Genomic DNA, 24,810 nt, shown 5'->3' on the forward strand with positions numbered 1-24,810 from the left:
CTCGGCGGCCAGAGCTGCAGCCTGGGCCCCTCCCGCCGCCATCTTGCGCCGACTCCCTCCGCCCTCCGCCTCCGCTCCGCCTCCCGCCCCTCCGGCTTTAAAGGCACAGGCGGGCACCCCCGCCCGTGCCGCTGGGCGATGCTTGGCCGACTCGGACACTTCTCCTTTAAAGAACAGAGGTCTCATTCCACCTTAAAGGTAATAGGCCTCTTCCGCTGCTGAAGAACTCAGGACTTGGTGGTTTGGCCGAAGCATTCATTTCCCTTTAATTCTGCAAGCCTGTCCTTCCCATTGGCCAAGGGCCTTGGCCATCGCTGCTTAGGCTCCGCCCCTGAACTGTGGCCACTAGCGGGTTTGCACGATCTAATTGCCCTGCTCTCCTGGCTTCTGACTGTCCCCCTGAAACCCCGCCCCCTTCCTCCAGGCACGGATTGGCCAAATAACCTTGAGTCGGCCCCTGATTGGCCTTTTTACTCCTACCGCTCAAAGTGAGAAAGTAAAGCGTATTTCGGACGCCCAAGCACTTTTTTTTTTTTTCCAGTGCCTGGCAGAGGGCAAGGGGAAGGCCTGAGGGTGAGAGAACTCCGAGAGAGGCGATCTAAGGGCAGGCTACAAAGGACAGCTCCAAGGTGTTGCCCGGGGTCAGGGAACCCTGAACCTGAGAACAGCTGGTGCCAAGCATTGAGTATGGAAGGAAAAGGAAAAGACAAGGATACAATAAGAAAAGAACTTTATTGTTTATTAATGTTTCTGTGTAAAACTTAAGTTTTTGTTGTTTTTTTGTTTGTCTGTTTTTTTAAAAGAAACATCACCAAAAGGCGATTAGCTCAGTCAATCCCTTCCTCAGTGATCAGCTTTCCACCATCCTCCAAATACTATCCCAAAACATTTTGTTGGAAGCTGGCAGTGGGAGGAGAGGCAGCTAATCAGAGTCTGAGAGCACGATGATCTCCTCAGGATCGCACTGTGTGGCCACACTCATCTGCAGGGGAGTGAGAGATGGAGTCAGAAAGAGAGGTCTGTCTGGAATATAGGGGGAGTAGAAGCAGAGGGAAGGACTTAACAGAGATTAAAAACAGGGGTGAGGAAAAAGGAAGAGAGAGGATGTGGTGCATGTAATATTCAGATGGAACACCTGAAACTAAAACAGACAACGAAAGAGAATTAAGTTAGGGAAAAACTGCCTCCCCCTCTTACCTTGTAAGTACCAGGCCGGGAGGGTAATGAATGGGGGGTTTGGGACAACCGGGCTGGAGATGGGCTACAGAGTGAGCTGGTCACCAGGCCATGGCTAGGAGAGTCCACCCTTGTGGAGGAATCAGCAACTGGGGCCATGGAAGTCAGGGGAGAAGGTGGGCTAGACAGGGTAGGTATCTTCTTCCCATTCTTCTCATGCACTGCCCTTTGCCTTTCCACATAGCTAGGGACAGAAACACAAATATGTAGGGGCGGGGGTTATGGAGAGCCTGAAGCTGAAGGGGTCTCTCCCAGCAGACCCAGCATCCAGTCTCTCCCAGCACACCCAGTTCCACAATATTCCTCTCAGAAAGCCCCCTGTAATCTCTTCTTAGCCTCCCTCCTCCTCGTCCTTCTTGTTGTTACCTGTTTCCTAATGGCCCTGCTCCAATCTGCTTCTCCTTCCGAGACTTCTTGCAGGGGGGACAGGAATCTCCCCAGGTATGAGGAGACACACCTCCATTGAAGGAAGTGGAGGTGACCATGGCTGCTCCATTCTCCAGGACAGTGGTGAGGGGGTCCTCTGATTGCTTCCTGGAAGAGGAAATGTCCCTCTCCTCAGGGGAAGGGGTGGTATCCAGGGGCAAGGCTTCAATCTCTAGCTCAAAGAGCTGAGACACAGGACTCTCTTCCTCCAGGGGTAACTCCTCAAGGGGTTCTTCATTGCTTTCAGCATCTATGCTGGAGGGGGCCAAGGGCTCTTCTGACAGTGAGGATGGTGACACTATGAGTCCTTTGTTTTGCTGCTCTCCTGCAGACCTGCTGATCCCTCTGCTAGGTTCCAGATTCTTTTCAGTGGATATCTGTTGTGGGGACATAGGGCTCTTGTCTCCATTCTGACCTGGAAAAGAAGAAAAGAGGGGCGAGGTAGCATGAGAACTTGGAGAATGAATACTGCTGAGAGTAAGAGGAGGAAGGGAAGGGTCTCAAACAGGTGGCTCATATCTAACAGAGTAGAGGGAACTGACACAGGAGGAGACTGTTCTTGACATACCTGCTTCCTCCTCCTCCTCCTCTTCATCGTCCCCCTGACCTTCCTGCATCTGTTCAAGATCCTCCTCTTCTTCAGAATCTGTGGCCTCTTCTTCTTCCTCTTCCTCCTCCTCTTCCTCTTCCTCATCACTTTCCCCATCTTCTTCATCATCACTCTCAGGCTTGGAGGTGGTAGGGCACTCCTGGGATGCCATTCCACTAGGGCCCTGGGGGACAAAGGAGTTCCTCTAAGGAATCCCTTGCCCCAGAGGGTCTGGTTCTTGTGTTCCTTTTGCACTCTTCCCCCTCAGGGGACAGGGGGTGGATGCAGGGGGAATCTCTGCTGGCCCGTGCAAGGGAAGGACAAAGTCTGTCTGAAGGGTTTTATCCCTTCCATACCTCACCAGAATCCAGGGAGGCTTTGGGGGGGTCTGCAGTGTGGGAAGAGGTAGCTTGAGGAAGCCGAGCTCTTCTCTTCTGTCGCTCGCCCTCCTCACTCTTGTCTTGCATCATTGCATATTTGGAGATGACCTCATCCAGCCGGCTCATAGCCAAGCTCCGGTTTTCTCGCAGGCGCCGGGCTAGGGCAGGATCCGACAGTGCCGGGTCAATGCCTACGTGGGAAGATATAAAGTCAGAGTACTCAGCCCAAACCCTAGAAGACGGGATGGGACTAGTAAGATGCCCCCCTCCACTAAACATCTGACATAGAAGGGTTACCGACAGGCATCTCACTAATCCCTACCTGGCCTATAGTCATCTGTGAGGTGACAGCCAAAGTTATAGATGAGATCAAGGTGGCGTCGCTCCTGTAACCTGATGCCCACATCTCTGAAGGCATCCTGAGCCATAAGCTGGAGCTGCTGTCGGGGGAGGCCAAGGCTGTGCCGAGCAGCTGCCTTCTCCACGGCCCGCAGCACATCTCCATAGTCAGGGAAGGTATCTGGCCCCGGTTTGTTGATGAGCCTCTCAATGCGCCTGTTGACCTCTGGGTAGCGGGTGCCACGGTAGGGGATGCGCTGCTCTATGACACGGCCGGTCAGGGAAGAGCAGTCTTTGAGCTCACACAGCCGCCCGAAGAGGCGGATCAGCTTACGCTTCAACCTCGCTTCCTGCAGGTACGTGGAGTCAGGGTCGTCCAATTCTGAGAGATCCAACTCCTTTTCCTGCAGCCGCCGGATCTCTGCCACATAGAGCGCTAGCAGCTGCTCCAAGCGCTGGATCTGCCGCCGGGAACCACGGGTCCTTGGGGCCTCAGAGGCAGTGGTCTCGGCATGTGTGGGGTCCGAGGAGGGGTCTGTGGGAGGGTTATTCCCAGAGGGTTCACTAGAGGTGGTGGCAGCAGGGGCCAGGTTCAGCTTCTTCTTGGCTGAATGGGCCTTGAGAACAGTGCAGAGCTCATTAATGTAGACATAGAGCTTAGCTGGCCGACTCTGGGCCCGAGAGAGGACCCGAGAGAGGATGTTGCAGAACTCCGCCGAGGCCAAAAACAGAGAGTGGGCACGCTGCTGCCGGCTATAGAGGAATGGGACCACCTCAGGGTGGTCTGCTGTCTGCGTCTTACACAGTTCAAGGAACTAGAGGGTTCAGAGGAAGAAGGGAGGGGGAAAAAGACAAGGGGAGGGGTTGAGAAAAAGAAGGTAAGGCGGGGTTAGTGGGGAAGAAAGGACAGGAGAGCCAGTCAGCCATCCCCCTCCCTGGGGCACAAGAATCTTCTCCCCTAAAGCTCACCTCTTCAAACAGCTTCTCATTCTCCAACTTGTAGCATTTCTTGCCGCCAGAACTACTGCTTCCTCCAGCCCCATGGGGCTGGGAGGAGCCAGGGGCTTCTGCCCCGGGTGAGGCCGGATTGGGGGGTGGGTGGGAGGGCCCTGGCTGAGCAGCTGCTTCATCTTCGTCATCATCATCCAGCACGATGATGCTGTTAGCGGTGGCCATGGGGGGATCAAATCCCCCGGAGGGAGGAAGTGTTGGGGATTTCGGGATTCCTGCTGGAAGGGGATGGGGCCTCAGAAAGAGCCCCTCCAGCACAGCCCATCCCTTCATCGCACACATTTTCCAGTCTTCTTGGGCTCCACTAACACCCAGCCCTGCCCAACAGTGTCCTCACCGCCTATCTTCAGCAAATATTAGTCCCGGACGCTTTTCTGACCTTTTACTAGGGGAGCCCCAAACCACCTGAAAACCTTAAGTTCCTCGCTCCCAGCTCCACCCCTCCTGTCGATATCCTGTCTCTGGTTCGTTTCCCTACTATCATCTCATACTTGCCAAGTTGATTCTTCCAACCCCTGAACCACCTTCCTCATTGCACTCTGGATTTCCTGACATTCCCTCACACAGACACCACACCCCCATCAGCACCACCTCCCGAGCCTTCCCCCCCTTCGCTCTCAAGCACGTCAAATCCACACCCTCACCCCATCCTGAAGAATCACCCCCAACTCCGAGACTCTCTGAGGCGAAGAAGGTTCCCTCCCAACCACCCATTCCCCCTTCGCCTTCCTTAATTATCTTCACACTCCACCCTCTGACGGGTCTCCTCAAACCCGGGCGTTAGGTTGGGAGATCTCACCTCAAGTCCCCTCCCTCTTACCCCACCCGATTTCCCCCATTCTCTCTCTGTGACCTGTAGCCGATTGCGAGCCTAGCGCTGAACTCTCCCGATTCCTCTCTGATCCCAACCCCGCGTCCGACCCCTTCCCCAGAATGAGCTTCCCGCCAAGTCCCCCTCCCCCAGTTCAGTCCCCCGGCCGCCCCCACTCCCCTTCAGGGATTGGAAGGAAGGTACCACAGCCTGCCCCTCAGACTCAGCGTCCGGGACTCCCCAGTACCTCTCCCTCGACATTCCCGCCCCCGTCTTCGCTCCCCGGACGGTCCGGCCCCCACCTCAGAAACGGTCTCTCGAGGCGACCCTCGCTGCTGATCTCAGAACCTCGCATGGTTCCCTCCGCCTTCCTTCCCCCTCCCACCGCAGGCCCTTCTCTGGACCGGAAGTTGCTGAATTTCCGCCTACAGCTACCTAGACGCGGCCATATTGTCGTACGGCGCGCGGCCCGGCCTCGGCCGGAAGTGGCGGTAGGCCCGCCTCCCACCTCCAAGTATCGCCTACACGGTCTGCGGCCCCCTTTCCTGTGACCAGTAGAGGGAGGGCTTGTCACCTCAGGGCTTCCCAAAGTACGGGGGCGCCATCTTGCCGTACGGTATCGGCTACACCTGAACTCGGGCGCGCCGCCGACGGACCTCTTTTCACCCGGTGCTTTTGCGACTCCACCAATCAGAAACTTCCTGTATCCGGCCTAACAGTCGGCGGGTCGCGTGCGGGAAGGACTGAGCCACCTTTCCAAGTAGGGGAGGGGGAACGGGAAAGGACAGCTAAGAAACTGGGCCCTCCAAGACTGCGCAAGGGTGCAGGGCAGAGCGAGAGTCTCTTAAGAGGGGGGAAAAAAACCCTTTTTCCTTCCGTTAGGCCATTGACCAGCCTTCCGGAGCTACTTTCCTACCTGTCTTGTACCCTGTCCGCGGTTTAATCGGCTGTGCCTGCCCCTTCCCTTCTGCAGGCTGCGCACTCCCTTGCCGCTGTCCAGCAGCTACTTCTACTTCCAGGTTCTTTCCACTCCCAATCGTGAAATCATAACACACCCATACAAATGAGCACAGAGCGCTATACAAATGTGTTGTTATTATTGCTATTGTTGTTGATGTCTCTTTAAGCGCCTCTACGGAACTAGTGACCAAGTAGGTGGCACCTAGGTGGTTTTCCGTTCTTTTCTGGTGGGGGTTCCCGAAGTGTAGGCAGTGATGACCTGGAGGCCGAGCTTCGTCCGGGAGCTCCAGGGCCTTCGGACAGCGATATGGGGCGGGAGCTTTGAGCAGAAGCTGTGCAAATTGCCGCTGTAAGGGCTATCAGATGAAATGAGACTTCTAAAATACCTTGGGTCTCGACTCCTATCCTCCTCTTCCTCTGGGAGAGCTGAAGAAAGAGACAAGAAACTGATTTTGACGCCCGCCTCGTCCTCACGCCCATCTTACTCAACTTCAGAAAGGCCAGAAGGACTCGTGGAGCCCAAGCTGGGTCTAAATGTGAGCTTATGGGGAAGTCAGACTGGTTAACACGGAGATTCCCGTCTCCTGCAACCTTTCACATTCAACAAGTGTCAAGCATCTTGCCACTTTCTAGGACCGCAGAGGTCCTTACATCCCTAAGCTCTCAGAGTACCAAAAGCTCAACCCTCCCTTCCATTAAAGAATCCGACACCATGTCTACACCTATAGTCTTCAAATTAGGGAACACGAGGGTACTTAGACTTAGAGGAGCTGGAGGAATTTAATTTCCAGATTCTCAACTTTTGCAAAATTGGTCTTACTGAGTAAATGCCTGCAGTAGAGATTTTCCCTCTTCCCGTTTCCTTTTCTTATAGACATCGTCCCTCTTAAAGAAAAAAAAAATGCAGTCATACCTCATTTTATTGTGCTTCACAGATATTGTGGAAATTTTTTTTGTTTGTTTTTTATAAGTTGAAGGTTTGCATTGAGCAAATCTTTTGGCAGCATTTTTCTTTTAAAAAATTATTTTTAAGTAATCTCTATGTCCAATGTGGGGCTCAGACTTACAACCCCAAGATCAAGAGTTGCATGTTCTACAGACTAAGCCAGCCAGCTGCCGTATTGGCACCATTTTCTTAACAGCATTTGCTCATTGTGTGTCTCGGTGTCACATTTTGGTAAGTATTGCAATACTTCAAATTTTTCCATTATTTTTATATTTGTTATGGTGATCTGTGATCAGTAGTTTTTGATGTTACTATTGTCATTGTTTTGGAATACCACAAATGACACCCACATAAGACAGTGAACTTAATATTGTGTACCAACCAGCTATTCCCCCACCTCTCTCCCTCTCTTCAGTCTCCCCTATTCTCTGAGACACAATAATATTGAAATTAGGCAAATTAGTAACCCTACGATGGCCTCTAAGTGTGCAAGTGAAAGCAAGAGTCACCTCTCACTTTAAATCAAAAGCTAAAAATTATTAAGCTTAGTGAGGAAGGCATGTTGAAAGCTGAGATAGGCTGAAATCTGGGCCTCTCATGCCAAGCAGTCAGGCTGTGAATACAAAGGAAGAGTTCTTGAAGGAAATTAAAATTGCCTCTCCAGAGAATACATGAATGATCAGAAAAACAGCGTTATTGCTGATATGGAGGAAGCTTGAATGGTTTGGATAGAAGATCAAACCAGCCACAGCCAAACTCTCAGAGGCCCTGACTCTTCAATTCTTTGAAGGCTGAGAGAAGTGAGGAAGCTTCAGAAGAAAAATTTGAGGCTTACAGTGGTTGGTCCATGAGGTATAAGGAAGCCATCTTTATAACGTAAAAGTGCAAGAGGAAACAGCAGGTGCTGATGTAGAAGATGTAGCAAGTTACCTAGCAGACCTAGCTGAGATAATTAAGGAAAGTGACTACACTAAACAGATTTTCAGTGTAGATGAAAGAGTCTTATATTGGAAGAAGATACTATCTAGGACTTTCATGGTTAGTGAAAAGTCAGTGCCTGGCTTCAAATCTTCAACTGACAGGTTGACTCTCTTGTTGAGGGTTAATACAGCTAGGGACATTATGTTAAAGTCATTGCTCATGTGCCATTCCAAAAATCCTAGAGGCCTTAAGAATTACGCTAAATCTACTCTGCCTGTGCTCTATAAATAACCACAAAGCCTGGATGACAGCACATCTCTTGACAACAAAGTTTACTGTTAACATCTACTGCTCAGAAAGATTCCTTTCTGTTACTGCTCATTGAAAATGCACTTGGTAATCCAAGAGATCTGATGGAAATGTACAATGAGATTAATATTGTTTTCATGCCTGTTAAACACAGCATCCATTCTGCAGACCATGGATCAAGGAGTAATTTTGACATTTAAGTCTTATCACTTAAGAATACATTTCATAAGACTATTGCTGGCATACATAGTGATTCTTCTAATGTATCTGGGGGAAGTATATTGAAAACCCTCTTGAAAAATTCATCAATGTAGATGCCATTAAGAACATTCGTGATTCATAGGATGAGGTCAAAATATCAACATTAAGGGGCACCTGGGTGGCTCAGTGGGTTAAGCCTCTGCCTTTGGCTCAGGTCATGATCTCAGGGTCCTGGGATCGAGCCCCACATTGGGCTCTCTGCTCAGCGGGAAGCCTGCTTCTTCCTCTCTCTGACTATCTCTCTGTCTACTTGTGATGTCTCTCTCTGTCAAATAAATAATAAAATCTTTTTTAAAAAATCAACATTAACAAGGGTTTTAAAGAAGTTGATTCCAACCTTCATGAAGGACTTTGAGGTGTTCAAGATGTCAGTGGAGGAAATAACCACAGATGTTGTAGAAATGGATAGAGAACTAGAATCAGAAGTGGAGCCTCAAGATGGGACTGAATTGATTGCAATCACAAGATTAATCTTCAACAGATGAAGGGTTGCTTCTTATGGGTGAGCAAAAAAAAAAAAGTGTTTTCTTGAGATGAAATCTCTTGGTAAAGATGCTGTTAAGACTATTGAAATGGCAACAAAGAATTTAGAATATTACATAAACTTAGTTGATAAGGTAGCAGCGGGGTTTGAGAGAATTGATTCTAATTTTGAAAGTTCTGTAGGTAAAATGCTAACAAGTAGCATCACAAGCTACAGAAAAATCATTTGTGAAAGAATAGTCAACAGATGCGGCAAACCTCCTTGTTGTCTTAAGAAACTGGCACAGCCATCCTAACCTTGAGCAATCACCACCCTGATCAGTCAGCAGCCATCAGCATCTAGGAAAAGACCCTTCCCCAGCAAAAAGATTAAAACTCCCTGAAAGCTCAGATGATAGCTGACATCTTTCAGCAATAATGTATTTTCTTTTTTTATTTGAGAGCAAGAGAGTGTGTGTGTTGCTGGGTGGGGAGGGGCAGAGGGAGAGAGGGAGAGAGAATGCCAAGGAGTCTCCACACCCAGCGCAGAGCCCAACATGGGGCTCGATTTCATGACCCTGAGATCATGACCTGAGCAGAAATCAAGAGTTGACTGCTTAACCGACAGAGCCATCCAGGTGCCCTTCCATAAAAATATATTTAAATTAAGGTATGTGCATTTGTGTTTTTTTAGACATAATACCATTGCACACTTAATAGGCTATAGTGTAAACATAGCTTATATGGACTGAGAAACCAAAAAAGTTCCTTTGACTTGCTTTATTTGAGTATTTTCTTTGTTGTGTCTGGAATTGAACCTGCAAATCTCTGAAGTGTGCCTGTGGTTGTCAATCATGAAATCTTACCTTGTCTTAATAAAGAAACACATAGTGGGGCACCTAGGGTGGCTCAGTCAGTTAAGCATCTGTCTTTGGCTTAGGTCATTATCTGGGCTCCCTACTCAGTGGGAAGTCTGCTTCTCCATTCCTTTTCCCTATGCCTCTCCCCAGCTAGTACTTTCCCTCTCACTCTCTCTCTCAAATAAATAAAATCTTAAACACACACATAACCTTGTACTTTCCCTCTCACTTTCAAATAAATAAATAAAATCTTAAACCACACACACACACATACACACACACACTCATAGCCCATTTCTTTCATCAAGGTACCATAAACACCTCCTCCTTTATCTCATTAAAAAATGTACTCTTAATTTTTAGCCATTTAAAAAATGTGTGCAGTCTTTATGCTGTTTAATCAGTTCTGTTCTCATAATTGTAATGATAGCACAGAAGAAATTTTTTTTAACTTTTCTGTCTATGGTCACAAGAAAGAAAAATGCTTTTCATCTCAATTAAAATATAAGTATAGGCAGGAAAGTAGGATAGATTAGTCAATAAAAGACTTTCAAGTATAAAAGCCTAAAATTGTCAGGATGCCTGGGTGGCTCAGTTGGTTAAGTAGCTGCACTTGGCTCAGGTCATCATCCCAGGGTCCTGGGATCAAGTCCTGCATCAGGCTCCTTGCTCAGCAAGGAGCCTGCTTCTCTGCCTCTGCCTGCTTGTGCTCTCTCTCTCTGACAAATAAGTAAATAAGATCTTAAAAAAAATAAAATAAAAGCCTAAAATTGTCTGTGGTGAAGTGAACCAGGTGTTCAAGGAGAAAAGAGAGTCATGAAAGAAGGAAAGGAATAATCCTAATTGTTAGGAGCTTGTTTATCTATTTTTAAATGGATAGTGGTTAGTATCAAGTCACTAATTTATGATGAAAAATTTTAGGTGGTTACTTTAAAATGTGAGAAGTACAAACTTTTTCAAAATTAATTTCCAATGTGTAGGTGCAAAAAAATGTAAGACAGCTGTTCTAAGCTATCCCAGTGTCCCCTCCACAGCCCCCAGCCGTCCCTTCTCCCTCTGCTCTCACCTCTGTAGCAGGAGAAGAGAATGTTAATAGGAAAGGTGGTCACAATTCCAGCTCCTCCTCCTTCTGAGGTGTTCTCAGGAGCCAGTCCCCAAACTTTGCCCATGGCAGCAGCCACAGTAGCCTACAAACAGCCTCCAGTGTCAGTAGTGTGAGGATGAGGGCCAGGAAGATAATGAAGGCCTTGTCCAAGGCCCAACGCAGGGGACTCCTGGGAGGACAAGGTCCCTGGGCAAATGCCAGGAACACATCCTCCTCATCCACATCACCTTCCTCCTCCGCCATACTAACTCATAGTCTGACAGCTGACTGGATCAGCGAGGCTGGCATGGAAGCCCTTGCTCAGCAGCACCAGGATTAAAGGGCATGGCAGCAGCAAGTCCTGCACCTGTCAGGCTTGACCCTAATTCCCCCACCAAAGAGAGAGAAAGTAGAGATGAGCCTCTGAGCCTTTGAAACACTCATATAATCAACCAGTGCACTGTGAATGGTCTGGACTAGATTCATAAAGTCTGTCCGCCTTCACTATAACTGGGACTTGGCAACTGAAGGCCCAACACAGACCCATGCAAACTGGAACTGCTCAAGTCATTCTAGGTCTCTAGGCTCAGGGCCCAACATCTTGGGGCCCTACAGAGAGAGGGTGAGCAAGCAGAGCTCATATGCTACTGTGAGCCGCTGTCAGCCCATTCCAGCTTCACAGTGGGTGGTGAGAAAGGCCTAGGGGAAGGGCTCTCCAAACCATGTGGGTGGGGAAGCACAGAGGTGGGCTGGAGGCTGCGCAGGACTACTTCTCCCCCAAGTCTGCGGCCACTAAGCGTGGCCCACCCAAACCCACACAGCTCTCTTCCGGATTTCCGGCCCTTGCGTTCCAGAGGACATCAATAATTGGACCGCAGGAGCCCAAGGGGAGGGCTAGAAAAAGAGAGAGATCATGATTGGTCAGCGGGGCCAGAGGGTGTAATTGGAGCTTAAGTATTGGAGCAATAATGAAGGAGAGTGAGGGGTCCTGAGAAAGAGTTGTTGGCTGGGAATGTAGCCCAGAAGGTTGTCGTTGGGGCGAAGATTGAAGGTCATTTCTTGGCCCTGTTCCTCAGGCACTGGTTGGAAGGTTCATGACGGAAATCGAAGCCCATGTGGAGACCAGTGGACTCCCTGGATTAAGTGGGGCCGTGGGGGATAGGGTAGCCCGCCAAGTAAGCATTGTGCGGTAGTGGACCTCATACCTGGATCCTTTAGGGTCTCTTACCTACCTTAGTAGGAAAACCTTGTTCACCCCCAGTAAGGTACAAACGATGTCACAATTTTGTTTAGAGTCAACTCATGTTATTATTTGCTGTTGCCACAAGAGGGTTGTGTTAAAAGTCAAAAAACCTGGATGGGATCAAACTGATTACATAATTAGGAGGTGTTTTAAATTTTTGTTTAGTATATGTGTTGCCGAAACGAGTACATGTGTTAAATTAATTAAACAAAGAGGCCATTAGACTGAGGTGGTGCTAATGGCGTGGTGGCCTCTGTTAGCACATCAAAATCTAAGCCTGTAAATTCCTTAAGGTTAGGAAATCAGAACGCTGAGGACAGTCACAGCCAACTAGACTTTAAGCTTTTACAGCTGGCCAAATAGTTTACTTTCTTTGCTTCTGCACTTTTATCTGTGTAAGTCTTTCGGGTGGCTCCTGTCTACAGAGCATGCCTAAGCACTTCCAGTTTGGTGCTGCCCCCATTCAAATCCGTTTTTCCTCCAATGCTTAAAATGTTTAATATGCCTCAATTTATTTTTTGTCTCTCTGTGTGACCTTGGGGAAGTCATCTGACTTTTTCTTAGCTTTAGTTTTTTGTTTATAAAACTGGTAAATCTCTTGCCTCACAAAATTGTTATAAGGGGCAAATGACACAAGTGTTTTTTTGTTTGTTTTCATTCTTTGTAATTTGTGAAGTGCTACGTTAATGTATTAATTTCTGATACCCTCGCTTATGTCCCAGGCAAGTTCACCATAAGGCTATACAATCACCTTTTTCTTTCCTTCCACAGGCAGGTTCAGCACCAAGGTCTTGTGTAATGTATATTCATGGGATTTAAAAAAAAAAAATTTTAATAATTTTAAGTTTACAGAAAACATTTTTTAAAGTATCCAGTATTCAGGGGCACCTGGGTGGCTCAGTCTGTTAAACATCCGACTCTTGATTTTGGCCCAGTCATGATCTTAGGGTCATATCAGGGTCATGAGATCAAGTGCCCTATTGGGTTCAGTGCTCAGCATGGAGTCTGCTTGAGATTCTTTCCCCTTCCTCTCCCTCTGCTTCTCCTCCTGCTCCTGATACTTCTCGCTCAAGTAAATAAATGAAATCTTTAAAAATATAAGGAGCACAGGCTTTTCATTTCTGCAAGATGTCTTTCAACCCAAGTGCCACATACAGGCAAGAGAAAAATGATGTTATGTACTTTTCAGTGCATGACATCAGGAAGTACTGGAGGTGAACCCATCTCACCCCTGTACTACCAACCCAGTTTGGCAGGTTTCTCCTCCATAAAGTCACAATGTGTCCCTTTGTAATTCCTAAGTATCTGCTACATCATCATATCTCTATCTATTTGCCTTAGCATCCATTTGATAACCCCCACTGGAATAACAACCATGATAATGTTTATTAAGTACTGATTTTTACTTCCATCATATCTTCTTCAGCTTTTAGTCAACAATCTGCTATAAAAGAGAGCATTTCGTTCTCCCTTGTTTATTCATTTATTGATATCCTATGGACTCATTGATCCTATCTTACCCAATAAGCTGTAAAGCCATTACTATCATATTTATTATCTGGACCTGTGGATTTCTATTTCACTTAATGAATTATAATAGGTTACTGTAATTATTATTTTGATGCACAAATGAGCCCAAATTTGTCAAATAAAATAGCCCTTCAAGCAGGATCCCGTGTCCTTCTGAAATGTCCTTAACATTTAAGCGCTTCCTTACTTTCTCTTTCAATTTGTACTTTTCCTGTCTCAGCTTAGGAATCAATCATGTCTTTTTGTGGCTTCTTCTAACAGGGTGACACTTGGAAACCAAGATCTGGGTGCTAGATATCCTCATTGCTATAGGGATGCCATTGTTTGTAGGCCCCATCTGCAAACCAAGCAAGGAAATATATGAACATATATATGAACATGCGCGCGCACCACACACACACACACACACACACTGTTGCTGCCTAACATAACCATAAAACAACCATTTTGTTATACTTGTGGAATGCTGTCTGGAATTCAGGAAGGACACAGTAAGGACAGGTTGTTTTTGCTTGGTGATGTCTGGTTCCTCAGGTGGGAAGATTTAAAGACTGGGGATGACTTAGCTGCTGAGGTGGAACCATCTGGAGGCATCTTCTGGCAGCTGATGCTAGCTGTCAGCTGAATCTGTGCTGGAGCTCTTGGCCAGAACACCTACACAAGTCCTCTCCAAGTAGCCTGGCCTTCTTCACAGTGTGGTAATCTTGGGATAGTTAGAATTCTTACATGGCCCTTGTGGCTCTGAAAACAAGTGTTGCAGTGAAAAGGGCAAAAGGTGCATCACCTTTTAGATCTAGCCTCAGAAATCTTATGGCATGACTTCACTGCATTTATTGGTTACAGGAGAGTCACAAACCTGTTCAGATTTATAGGGAGGAGATATAGATCTCATAAATCTACCCCTTGATGGAAGAAGTGGAGAAAGTTCAAGAGAGAGTGGTGAGTAAGAGGAGAACAAGAGCACAGTCAGTTCTTTCAAAGAATGTTGCCCTAAAGGGAAGGAGAGAAAAGCAGCATAATGTAGAAGGAGATGTGGGATCAGGAGGAAGGATTTTTTTTAATGGACATATTCTGGTATTTTTATATGCTCATAGGAATGACTAAGTAGAGAGGGAGGAGACAAGGGGGTAAAGTGGTAATTTTAGGAGTGGTAGGACTGGTATCCTTGAGTGAGGGGGCCTGGAGTGTAGTCCATAAGTAGAGGAGGTAGCCTTGGATAGATACTTAGATTTGGTGCCTGGAGGGAAGACAGAGTCTAAGGGCAGAAATGTAGGTAGGTAGGGAGATGTAGAGGGAAGTGGAGACTGTTCTCTTCTGTTGCTTCTGTTTTTCAGTGAACTAAGAAGTAATAATCAGCTGGGCACCAAGGGGTTAATTCAACATAGAGAGAAAAGAAGGTGTAGACATTTGTAGGGTCCCAGTGGAAGAGTAAAGATGGAAGCTTGAGCTTGCATATCATAGGTCTAAATTTTTTTAAGCCATTAATCAGGTTAATGGACTGTTAAATATGTCTTTACTTTTACTTTGACAAATTTACCCTCACAACAAAATTTTAAAAATATGAGTGAAGCACCACAATTAGAAGAACATCAAAATGACTATGTTTAATTATTATCACATGTATCTAGGTATTCTATTGGTGGAGCAGATATGGTTGGATGAGTAATAAAGATAAGCATTATTCACCAATTAATAAAATATGTTATTTAAAAAAAATTTTAATCTATTTATTTTAGAGACAGATCAGGGGAGGGGCAGAGGGCGAGCTGGAGAGAGAATGTCAAGCAGACTCCCCACTGAGCCCACAGCCCAACAGGAGGGTTGTTCTCATGGCCCTGAGATTAAGACCTGAGCTGAAACTAAGAGTTGGACACTCAGCCAATTGAGCCACCCAGGCGCCCCTAAAATATATGTGCTATAAAATGAATTTTAGGGGTACCTGGGTGGCTTAGTTGGTTAAGCGTCTGCCTTAGGCTCAGGTAATGATTTCCCTCCTTCTCCCTCTCCCTCTGCTGCTCACCCTGCTTGACCTCTCTTGTTCAGTCTCACTCTCTCTAATAAATAAATAAAAATTTTAAAATAAATAAATAAGGGTGCCTGGGTGTCTCAGTCAGTTAAGCATCTACCTTTGGCTCAGGTCATGATCCCAGGGTCCTGGGGTCGAACTGCGCTTTGGGCTCCCTAATCAGCGGGAAGCCTGCTTCTCCCTCCCCCACTCCCCCTGCTTGTGTTTCCTCTCACTGTGTGTCTCTCTCGGTCATATAAATAAAAACATAGAATCTTAAAAAAAAAAGACAAATTTTTAAAAAGTTAAAAAAAAAACCATGATGAAATATCACCTCACACCTCTTGGAATGGCTAAAATTAACAACACAGGAAATAACAGATGTTGATGAGGATGTGGAGAAAGGGGAACCTTCTTACACTGCTAGTAGGAATGCAAACTGGAGCAGCCACTCTGGAGAACAGTATGGAGCTTCCTCAAAGAGTTAAAAATAGAACTGCTCAGGATCCAGCAATTTCACTACTAGATATTTACCCAAAGGATATGAAAATACAGATTCTAAGGAGTATTGCCTCCTGATATTTATAGCAGCATTATGAACAATAGCCAAACTATGGAGAAGCCCAAATGACCATTGACTGATGAGTGGATAAAGAAGATGTGGTACATATATACAATGGAATATTACTCAGCCAACAAAAACAATGGAATCTTGCCAGTTGCCGTAATGTGGATGGAGCTAGAGTGTATTATGCTAAGTGAAATAGATCAGTCAGAGAAAGATGATGTCAGAGAAGGACACCATATGATGTCATTCATATGTGGAATTTAGGAAACAAAACAGATGAATGTGTGGGAAGGGGTAAAAAGAGAGAGAAGGAGAAAGGGGAAAGCAAACCATAAGAGACTCTTAAAGATAGAGAACAAACTGAGGGTTGATGGAGGGAAATAGGTGGGGGATGGGCTACAAGGTTGATTGGTATTAAGGAGGGCACTCGTTATGATGAGCACTGGGTGTTACATGTAAGTGGTGAATCACTAAATTCTACAGAGGAAGGCACAGAGAAAGAGCCAACACAGACAGGTGGAGTGGGAGAGGAAGAAGCAGGCTTTCTGCCAAGCAGGGATCCTGATGCCCGGCTCCATTCCAGGACTCTGGGATCATGACCTGAGCTGAAAGTAGACACTTAACAACTGAGCCACCTAGGCACCCCTAACTAATTAGAATTTAAATAAAAATTTGGAAGGAAAGAGGAGAAAGAAAGAGAAAAAAAAAAGAAAGAAAACTATGACACAAATGAAATAAAAATTAAAAACCAGATCAGTGGAAATAGTTTCACGGCTAAGCTGATCCCAATGTATTTACAGTAAGGGGTAAGGTACAAAAGATAAAGGTAAAAGGATAAAGATTAAGAACTACAGGAAGCCTTCTTTGGTTATCTCCATTCTGGATTAAATGTCCCTTTTCAGTAATCATAAAAAAAATAAAAATAAAGTATAGAATGCAAGTCATACTAAATAAAGTTATTATAGAAAGAAGGTATTTTAAAATTTAACATTTAAAAATTGTAATTAAATCTTAAAAAATTTTTTAAATATTGTATTTATTTATTTATTTATTTGAGAGGGAGAAAAGAGAAAATGAGCAGGGGGAAGGAGAAGTAGACTCCCCACTGAGCAGGGAGCCTGATGCAGGACTCAGTTGCAGGACACTGGGATCATGATCCAAGCCAAAGGCAGCCACTCAACTGACGGAGCCACCCAGGTACACTTTAAATATATTTTTAAAATATTTATTTATTTATTTATTTGACAGAGAGAGAGAGAGAGCGAGAGAGTTCCCGGAATACAAGCAGGGGGAGTGAGAGAGAGAGAAGCAGGTTCCCCGCTGAGCAGGGAGCCCAATGCCCGGCTTGATCCCAGAACCCTGGGATCATGACCCGAGCTGAAGACAGAGGCTTAACCCACTGAGCACCCAGGTGCCCCTACCCCTTAAATATTTTTTATAAAAATAAAACTACATGCTGTTGCACCTGGCTGGCTCAGTGGGTTAAAGCCTCTGCCTTCAGCTCAGGTCATGATCCCAGGGTCCTGGGATCGAGCCCCACATCGGGCCCTCTGCTTAGCAGGGAGCCTGCTTCCTTCTCTCTCTCTCTCTCTCTCTGCCTGCCTCTCTGCCTACACACACACACACACACACACACAAATTTAAGAGTAATATAAATTGTTTAGTACAGGGAAATGTTCTTCAGCCACCATGTGCAACTGTGGCCCTACTGGGAAATGAAACATCACTATATAAGAAAACATTGCTTTCATACTGACTGAGAGAGATTTGACAAGTTGATTAATTTGTCTTTTCTATAACCTAATTACTAACACTGCTAAATTCTCCTTGTATTTTAAACAAGTGTCCATCTTTAGAGTCAGCAACAGCACAACCCATAAATCTTCACAACATTGGGTCACCATCAACTTTTGTTTCAATGACAGGGGCTAGGAGGTATGGAAACATATTTCCTTGGGACCAGAATAGTGTTAATTATAACAGATGTTTAGGCTTATGGTCATGCTGTGTATAGTAGGCAGCCTTCTAAAATAGCTCCCAGTGATCTCTACCTCCTGATATTCATGCCTTTGTGTAATCCCCTGCCTTTAAATGTGGACTAGATCTAATGACTTGCTTGTAATGAATTGAATATGGCAAAAGAGATGGGATGACACTCATTTTTACAATGGACTTTTATTTATATATTTATTTTTAAAGATTTTATTTTTTTATGACAGAGAGGGAGTGAGAGAGGGAACACAAGCAGAGGGGAGCTGGAGAAGCAGCAGCAGCTTTCCCTCTGAGCAGGGAGCCCAATATGGGGCTCGATCCCAGGACACTGGGATCATGACCTGAGCCGAAGGCAGATGCTTAATGACTGAGCCACGCAGACACCCCTACAATGGACTTTTATGAATGGTAAGTTATAACATATGTCTTTTCCCACCTCCCACCTTCTCTCTGCCCAGCCCCTCCCCAAAGTAACAAGAAAGAGAGCAAATATTTGGTAATATACCAACAGCAGTATTACTCTTTTCCTAGATCTCATGTGCCAGTAATTTTATTCACTTTTTTAAAGATTTATTTATTTATTTTAGAAAAAAAGGGTGAGAGCTTGCACAAGGAGAGAGGGGAGGGGCAGAGGGAAAGGGAGAGAATCGTGAAGCAGTCTCCTAGGACCCTGAGATCATGGCCTCAGTCAAAATCAAAAGTCAGATGCTTAACTGACTAAGCCAACCAGGCACCCCAGTGTTCTGATAATTTTAAAGGGCCACAATATACTTCAGATTTTGCTGGCAAGTATTTCTGGATTTCATAAGTCTTTCACCATTTGTGGGACTTGAATGGAATATTATCTTCCATTGTATGGCTCTGGCTTCTCGGTATTGGTTAGGTGGTATTTTTTTTTAAAAAGATGTTATTTATTTATTTAACAGAGAGAGAGAGATCACAAGTAGGCAGAGAGGCAGGCAGAGAGGGGGGCAGGAAGCAGGCTTCCCGCCGAGCAGAGAGCCCGATGCAGGAGTCAGTCCCAGGACCCCGAGATCACGACCCAAGCTGAAGGCAGAGGCTTAACCCTCTGAGCCACCCAGGAGCCCTGCGTTAGGTGGTATTATTAAGTCACTGATCTTACCTAAATCATCTTTACATTCCAACACAGGAAATACCTGTTTCTCACGTCTCAAGAAAAACAGAAATAAATCATCCATGAGAGCTGTACCGAAGCAAGTATCATTCAAAATAATGTGAATATCCACATCCAGGGAAGGAGGCTGCACGGTACAATTTCTAAAGGTTATGAAAGCTTGGTGGAAGAGACCAGCATTGAGTCTGTAATCAAAACCCAGTTGCTGAATTTCTTTTCTCTTGTAAAACTTGCCTAACCTTCTTTATTTCATTCTTGTCCAGAGGGTGTGTTAGCTTGGCCCCAAGGTTGCCATCTTTGCTGGGGCCCTGAGGTTTCACAGTTGGCTACACGAACAAAAATGTATCCTGAGTTTTGTTCAATGTGAGCACAAAGGGTAAAGAAGTAGACTACCCAGTGGCCAGCGTGGTGCCCTGCTGAGATTTGAATAGGGGTGCCTAGCTGGCTCAGTGGGTAGAACACACTGCTCTTGATTTCAGGGTCATGAGTTCAAGTCCTACTTTGGGCATGGAACCTACTTAAAAACATGTTTTCAAAAAAGATGTGAATGAACTCTTTTTCCACAGTTGGAGATTTTACATTGTTTTTTCTCCTTGAATTCCTATTTCATTTACTTCCACCATAGAATTTTATCTTAATTTAATGGATGTGATATCTGAGAGTCTTGTAATGATCTCCCTATATTTCTCTGCAACAAAATCCATTTTTTAAAATTAGTTCCTTTTAATTTCATTTAAACAAAGCATCCTAAGTGTTTCAATTTTTCTTCTGGATTGAACCATTAACAGTAGCGTGAACTGATGAAAATCACATGTCCGCTATAAAATTTGATAATTATTAAATATTAATATAAAATGGTATCCAAAATGCATCTGTTAATGAATTTTCAACTAGTTCATGTATCATTGAATCATGTTGCTGGAATGAGGAGCATTAATTATCAATTCCTTTTCTATTTTTTCTTTTTCATCAATGTAAGGACTAAAAGTCCTTATAATAAGCAAATTATAAGTAAAAGGGAACGGAAATACTTTTATTATAGCAATAACACTCACTTCTTTGAACTCCTTCTGAATTATATGTCAAAAATCACATAATGGGCCATCATTAAAAGTATTTTTAATGATATTCAGGCTGACAACTCCATTATATTCTCTTTTAATTGTGTTGAAAGCAAAGAATTGGAAACCACCTGACTCACTAAAGGATTCATTGCTCAATCATTAAAGTCATTTTCTTTCAAAAACAATATTCCAAATATTCCAAATTGCACTTTTGTTTGACAACCCAGATGTTTTCACATTTCCTCACCTTGAGAGAATGGCATGTAGGCAATGGTAAAAGAGGAGGAGGGAAGAGAGAATCTGCAGAACAGCTCTCAGGCAAACCAGTTTTAGGGAAAAGGGCATACAGCAATAGAGAATGCAAAAATGGGTACTTCCATAACTGGTCGTGCCCTCGGACCACTTGTAAGGACTTTGTGTACTCCTTGGGTTTCAAACATTCTAGGGTAAAGGGCACTGGAGTAGGGAAGTGCAATATGATTGTTAGCCAGCACTGAGTCTACTTGAGGCTTATGATAAATTAAAAGAGAGATCAGCCAGCATGGCTGTGTGGTTGTCATTTCCCATGGATATGTCCAGCCCCATGAGGACAGCGGCAGAGGTGGCAGAGCTGGAGCTTTCACAACAATGCTGGGAAAGGATAAAGTAGCAAAGGTCATATGTAGGCCAGGCCATATGTAAAAGTAACAACAGGATTATTGGTGGAGGCCAGGCAGGAAAGCAAGTGCCAGAATTTCCAGTTGTTTTGTTGTTTGTTTGTTTGTTTGCTTTCTTGCTTGTTTTTAACTAAACTCTGCCTTCAATGTGGGCTCAAAATCATGATCCTGAGATCAAGAGTTGCATGCTCTACTGGCTAAGCCACCCAGGTGTCCCTAAAGTTTCCAGTTCTTAAGGATGAGATCTCCTGGGGTGCCTGGGTGGCTCAATCGGTTAAGCATCTGCCTTTGGCTCAGGTCTCTGGGTCCTGGGATCAAACCCTGCATTGGGCTTCCTGCTCAGTGGGGAGTCTGCTTCTCTTTCTCTCTCTTTCTCCCTCTGCCCCTCTACACTGCTCATTCTCTCTCTCTCTCAAATAAATAAAATCCTTAAAAAAAAAAAAAAAGAATGAGATCTCCTAGGATTGTAAAGTGAGAAGAGAGTCCAAGACCAAGCTTTGGACAGCTCCAATATTTAATGTCAAGATAGAGAAGGAAATGGTGATCAAAGGCAATCAGAGAGGTGAAAGGGATATCAGGAAAGTGTTGGGTCATATAGGCCAAAGGATTTTCCCAAGAAAGTGGAAGCCAATTTGCCATCTGCTGCTGGAAACCAAATACAAGGAGGTCTGCAAAGTCCATTGGATTTGGTTGTATGGAAGTCATTGGCGCAATTTAAAGAGAGTAAGACGAAGAAGCCCAACTGGAGTAGGTCGTGGGAAATGAGTGGGAGATGGGATATGGAAGCAGTCAATACTACCAACTCTTACTGGGATGTGAAAAGGAGGAGGATCATAGGGTTTTCTTTACTGTTGTTTTTCATTTGTTGTAATTATAATATTTATTATACTTTATAATATTTATTGGTTGGTTTTCTCTTCTTTATCTGTGTCTCTCCTTTCTCAAAACTGGAATCTAAGCTCTACGAGGGCAGGAACGAACCCTGTCTTGCCCAGGCTGTGCAGTATACAAGATGCTTGGGAATATTTTTTAATGGATTAGTGAATGAACCAATGCTAAATAAAAGGTTTGCAAAAGTAGTCCCCCCCAAAACAAAGTATATCAAGATATACCTTTGGATCCAAAGACAAATTCCAGCTTCATTTCTTTTAATACAAAGGCAATTTTAAGCTCCTTTGGTTAAATCTTGAGAATTGGACATTCAAGTTTATCTCTCCTCATGCCCCCAACCTCCCTGAAGTAAAGGGGGGGGAAAAAAGTCACAAGCTTATAAGGAAAAGAGGACAAGGAGAAGAGACTAATCAAACAGGAGAAGTCAACCTGTTAGGAATTGGAAAGCTGATAGAGCCAAGAGAAGAGTGTTAATTGACTTTGCCAACCTAGGAAAGCAAAACCATGGGGTAAGAGCAGTAGCTGTGAGTCACAAGACACAAGCTGATTCCTCAGGCAGAACTTAGAGAAGATAAAGGAACAGATACCACCCCCCACCCCCACCATTCCCTTTGAAAGCAGAGATACAGCGGGAAGATGGATTAAAAGTTTTTGAAGAAACACTTAGTTCTCCCCACAGTTGGTAAGCAGGCAACCTCCTAGGCCAGGACATTATTTCAGGGGAAGATTGGAGAAAGCCAAACCACACAGATTCTGGCCTTGGGACACGAGGCCCAGCTGAGAGCAGAGATGAGGCCCCATGCCAAGCACAGGGGCCTTTAGTAAAGTCCGTATCTCAAGCACTGAATCCTTCAGTTCCCTTTCCTCAGCTGCTTCCCAGAAAGGTACAATCTCCTTTCACCCCATGTTAGTCTGATTCTCTAAGAAAACTAACGTCAAGAAAAAATAGCTACAGATTTTGATATTTGAGGGTTATTCAGATTTTTTTAAAAATCTGGATTTTCCTAGAGTAAAGGCTACTAGTTCCCACCAGGATAGCAGAGTGATCTACCAGCTTGGTAGCTTTACCTTAAATGTGAGTGTTCAGTTAAGGATCACCAGATATTTGAGGAAGACTCTGGACAAGGGCAACAAATCAAAATAAAAAGTAAAAAAGAACATAAAGGAAAAGAGACAAAAGAGAAAAAGTCACAAAAACTGTGATAAACTTCCTCATAGATAAGATAGCATGCATATATATATATATATATATATATATATATATATATATATATATATGTATATATGTGAAAGAACAGGATGCTATGAAAAAATCAACAAAGAGCTGTAAGATCAACAGTATATGAGAAAAACTGAGGACTAATTTTAAGATCCTAATTTTACTTTTATGATGGCAAGAAGCTATTGGCATTTGAAAAGTAACAGTTGAGGGGCTCCTGACTGGCTGAGTCGGTGGGGCATGCCACTCTTGATCTTGCAGTTATGGGTTCAAGTCCCACATGGGGTGTAGAGATTACTTAAAAATAAGACCTTTTAAAAATAAATTAATTAAAAAATAAAAAGTAACAGGTGTTCTTATTATACTTAGTTCAAACAACAAACAAAAAGTATTTATCCTCTTTTTTTCTCCTGAAAATGACGTCTCTAAAGAAAGGAGTGCATCTTTTTCTTGAGAAATTACTCTCCTACTTGTTCTGCCTGTTTAGGTATTATACTGATTCAGCACTCAATGAATTAACAAAAGAATCCTTCCTGTTAAATAGATCCAAAGGGATAAAGGTGCATCTCTTGTTTTCCCCTGTCCCTCCACCACCTAGTTCACCTCCCAAGAGCCAAACCTTTGTACTAGTTTCTCCTGTCTCTTTCCACATAAGGCAATTAATTTACTGTGAAACCAGTGATGCTTTGGCATCAGGCTTCCTTCCTTACTTGCTCAGGACCCTTCCCGGGCCCTGAACCCAATTTTGATTTGAATTTTTTGTATTTTTTTTAAACTTTCTTAAAAAGGGCCACCAGAATTGTACAAGTGTCAGGGGTCTCCAAACCTGGATCTACCAGAGATGGCATGTCTTCATATATAAGCCTGTATTCATACATATTCTTTAAGAATACATAAATGATAGTGTACCATTCTCTTTCTCTGCCTTACTTTTTTATGCTTAATATCCTTTTAAAGATTATTTATTCATTTATTTGACATAGAGAGCGAGCGCACAAGCAGAGGGAGTGGCAGAGGAAAAGGGAGAAGCAGACTTCTCAATGAGCAGGGAGCCCAGTGTGGGTGTAAAAATAAACACCAGACAAATTCGGGGTTTGGGATAGAGAGTGTAAGTGAGAGATAACCAGCAACTGGGGCGTATATAGACCCACAAACATCCCACAAGAGTAAGAGTCAGTATGAACATCTGCCTCTGCAAGAGGAAACCCAAACCGCTTCTGGTCTCCCCTCACCTCCTTGCACCTGCTTGGGTGGGAAGGGATCCTAGAAAGAAATGCAGGAAAAGAAGACAACCACACGGTGCCTGGTTCCCACTGTAGCTTTCCAATGTCAAGCCAGTCCTAGCTGGCCAAAAGAAACGTAATTAAAAGTGAAGCTTGGAGGACTTTTTATATCAGAGGTTGAGCAGATGTGATCTGCGGCCTTCCTGAGTATGGTGCAGGAGCAGTGGAAGAACCAGCCCAGCAAGGCAGGTTCCAATGGGCACTGGGAGAAGAGGAGACAGCTATTACTCGATTACAATCTGCAAGTCCACAGACTCAATGTATTGTTCAGAAGTAAAAGTTACAGCTCGTAGTAAGTGTTATGAGCGAAAGACACAGTGTGAGAGAGAATTAGAGATATAGCGTGGAAAGACATTTAGTTACTTGACAGAGTGACCGTGAAAGGGCTCCCAAAGCTGACTTCAAGAAGGAGAATGAACCAGTCTTAGCATTTCAAGCGGAAGAAGTGGCTAAGTGGGGAAAGTCCCAAGGCAGAGAAGAAGACCTTGGCATGTTCTAGGGCAATTCTTGCTTTCTTTGTTAACCACAATATATGGGCTAAAAACAGAACTACAAACAAACACCCACACGCACACATTTTATCTGCAAATCAGAACAGTCACATCTAAAACAAAAGTATCATGGAACTC

At 44.6% G+C, this 24,810-nt stretch overlaps 3 protein-coding genes across 5 annotated transcripts in view; all 3 read right to left on the reverse strand.

Moving 5' to 3' along the window:
• The window catches only part of ZBTB22 (zinc finger and BTB domain containing 22), a 3,537-nt gene extending 3,457 nt beyond the window's left edge, over window positions 1–80 (reverse strand). The window contains exon 1 of the mRNA XM_059400014.1: window positions 22–80. The gene's annotated coding sequence lies outside the window, so the exon portion shown is untranslated. The remainder of the gene's footprint in view (window positions 1–21) is intronic.
• A 633-nt stretch (window positions 81–713) lies between these two features.
• On the reverse strand, window positions 714–5,190 carry DAXX (death domain associated protein). Of its 3 annotated transcripts, none has more exons than XM_059400017.1 (8): window positions 5,095–5,190; window positions 3,940–4,196; window positions 2,954–3,785; window positions 2,608–2,822; window positions 2,231–2,435; window positions 1,603–2,077; window positions 1,198–1,420; window positions 714–982 (listed from the first exon to the last, which is right to left on the reverse strand). In XM_059400017.1, the coding sequence occupies exons 2-8, from the start codon at window positions 4,144–4,146 to the stop codon at window positions 923–925; spliced, it is 2,217 nt and encodes a 738-aa protein (XP_059256000.1). In that variant the 5' UTR covers window positions 4,147–4,196; window positions 5,095–5,190; the 3' UTR covers window positions 714–922. The 3 variants fall into 3 exon arrangements, with proteins under 3 accessions (XP_059256000.1, XP_059255999.1, XP_059256001.1); XM_059400016.1 differs by having other exon boundaries at window positions 3,940–4,199; XM_059400018.1 differs by having other exon boundaries at window positions 3,940–4,129; window positions 5,095–5,176.
• Window positions 5,191–10,616: 5,426 nt separating this feature from the next.
• On the reverse strand, window positions 10,617–10,859 carry SMIM40 (small integral membrane protein 40). Its single transcript, XM_059401481.1, has one exon. The coding sequence runs from the start codon at window positions 10,857–10,859 to the stop codon at window positions 10,617–10,619; it is 243 nt and encodes an 80-aa protein (XP_059257464.1).
• Between the last annotated feature and the right edge of the window lie 13,951 nt (window positions 10,860–24,810).

The sequence above is a fragment of the Mustela nigripes genome, chromosome 5, assembly GCF_022355385.1.
Source record: "Mustela nigripes isolate SB6536 chromosome 5, MUSNIG.SB6536, whole genome shotgun sequence".
Classification (NCBI taxonomy): domain Eukaryota; kingdom Metazoa; phylum Chordata; class Mammalia; order Carnivora; family Mustelidae; genus Mustela; species Mustela nigripes.

Bases quoted from the DNA above. Each gene is read 5' to 3' on its own strand.
- DAXX (XM_059400018.1), bottom strand. From the start codon at position 5,147: ATGCGAGGTTCTGAGATCAGCAGCGAGGGTCGCCTCGAGAGACCGTTT. The intron at 2,823-2,953 runs GTAGGGATTAGT...CTTCCCACGTAG, and splicing joins CACAGATGACTATAGGCCAG to GCATTGACCCGGCACTGTCG. The intron at 1,421-1,602 runs GTAACAACAAGA...TTCTGTCCCTAG, and splicing joins GCAGGGCCATTAGGAAACAG to CTATGTGGAAAGGCAAAGGG.
- SMIM40 (XM_059401481.1), bottom strand. From the start codon at position 10,859: ATGGCGGAGGAGGAAGGTGATGTGGATGAGGAGGATGTGTTCCTGGCA.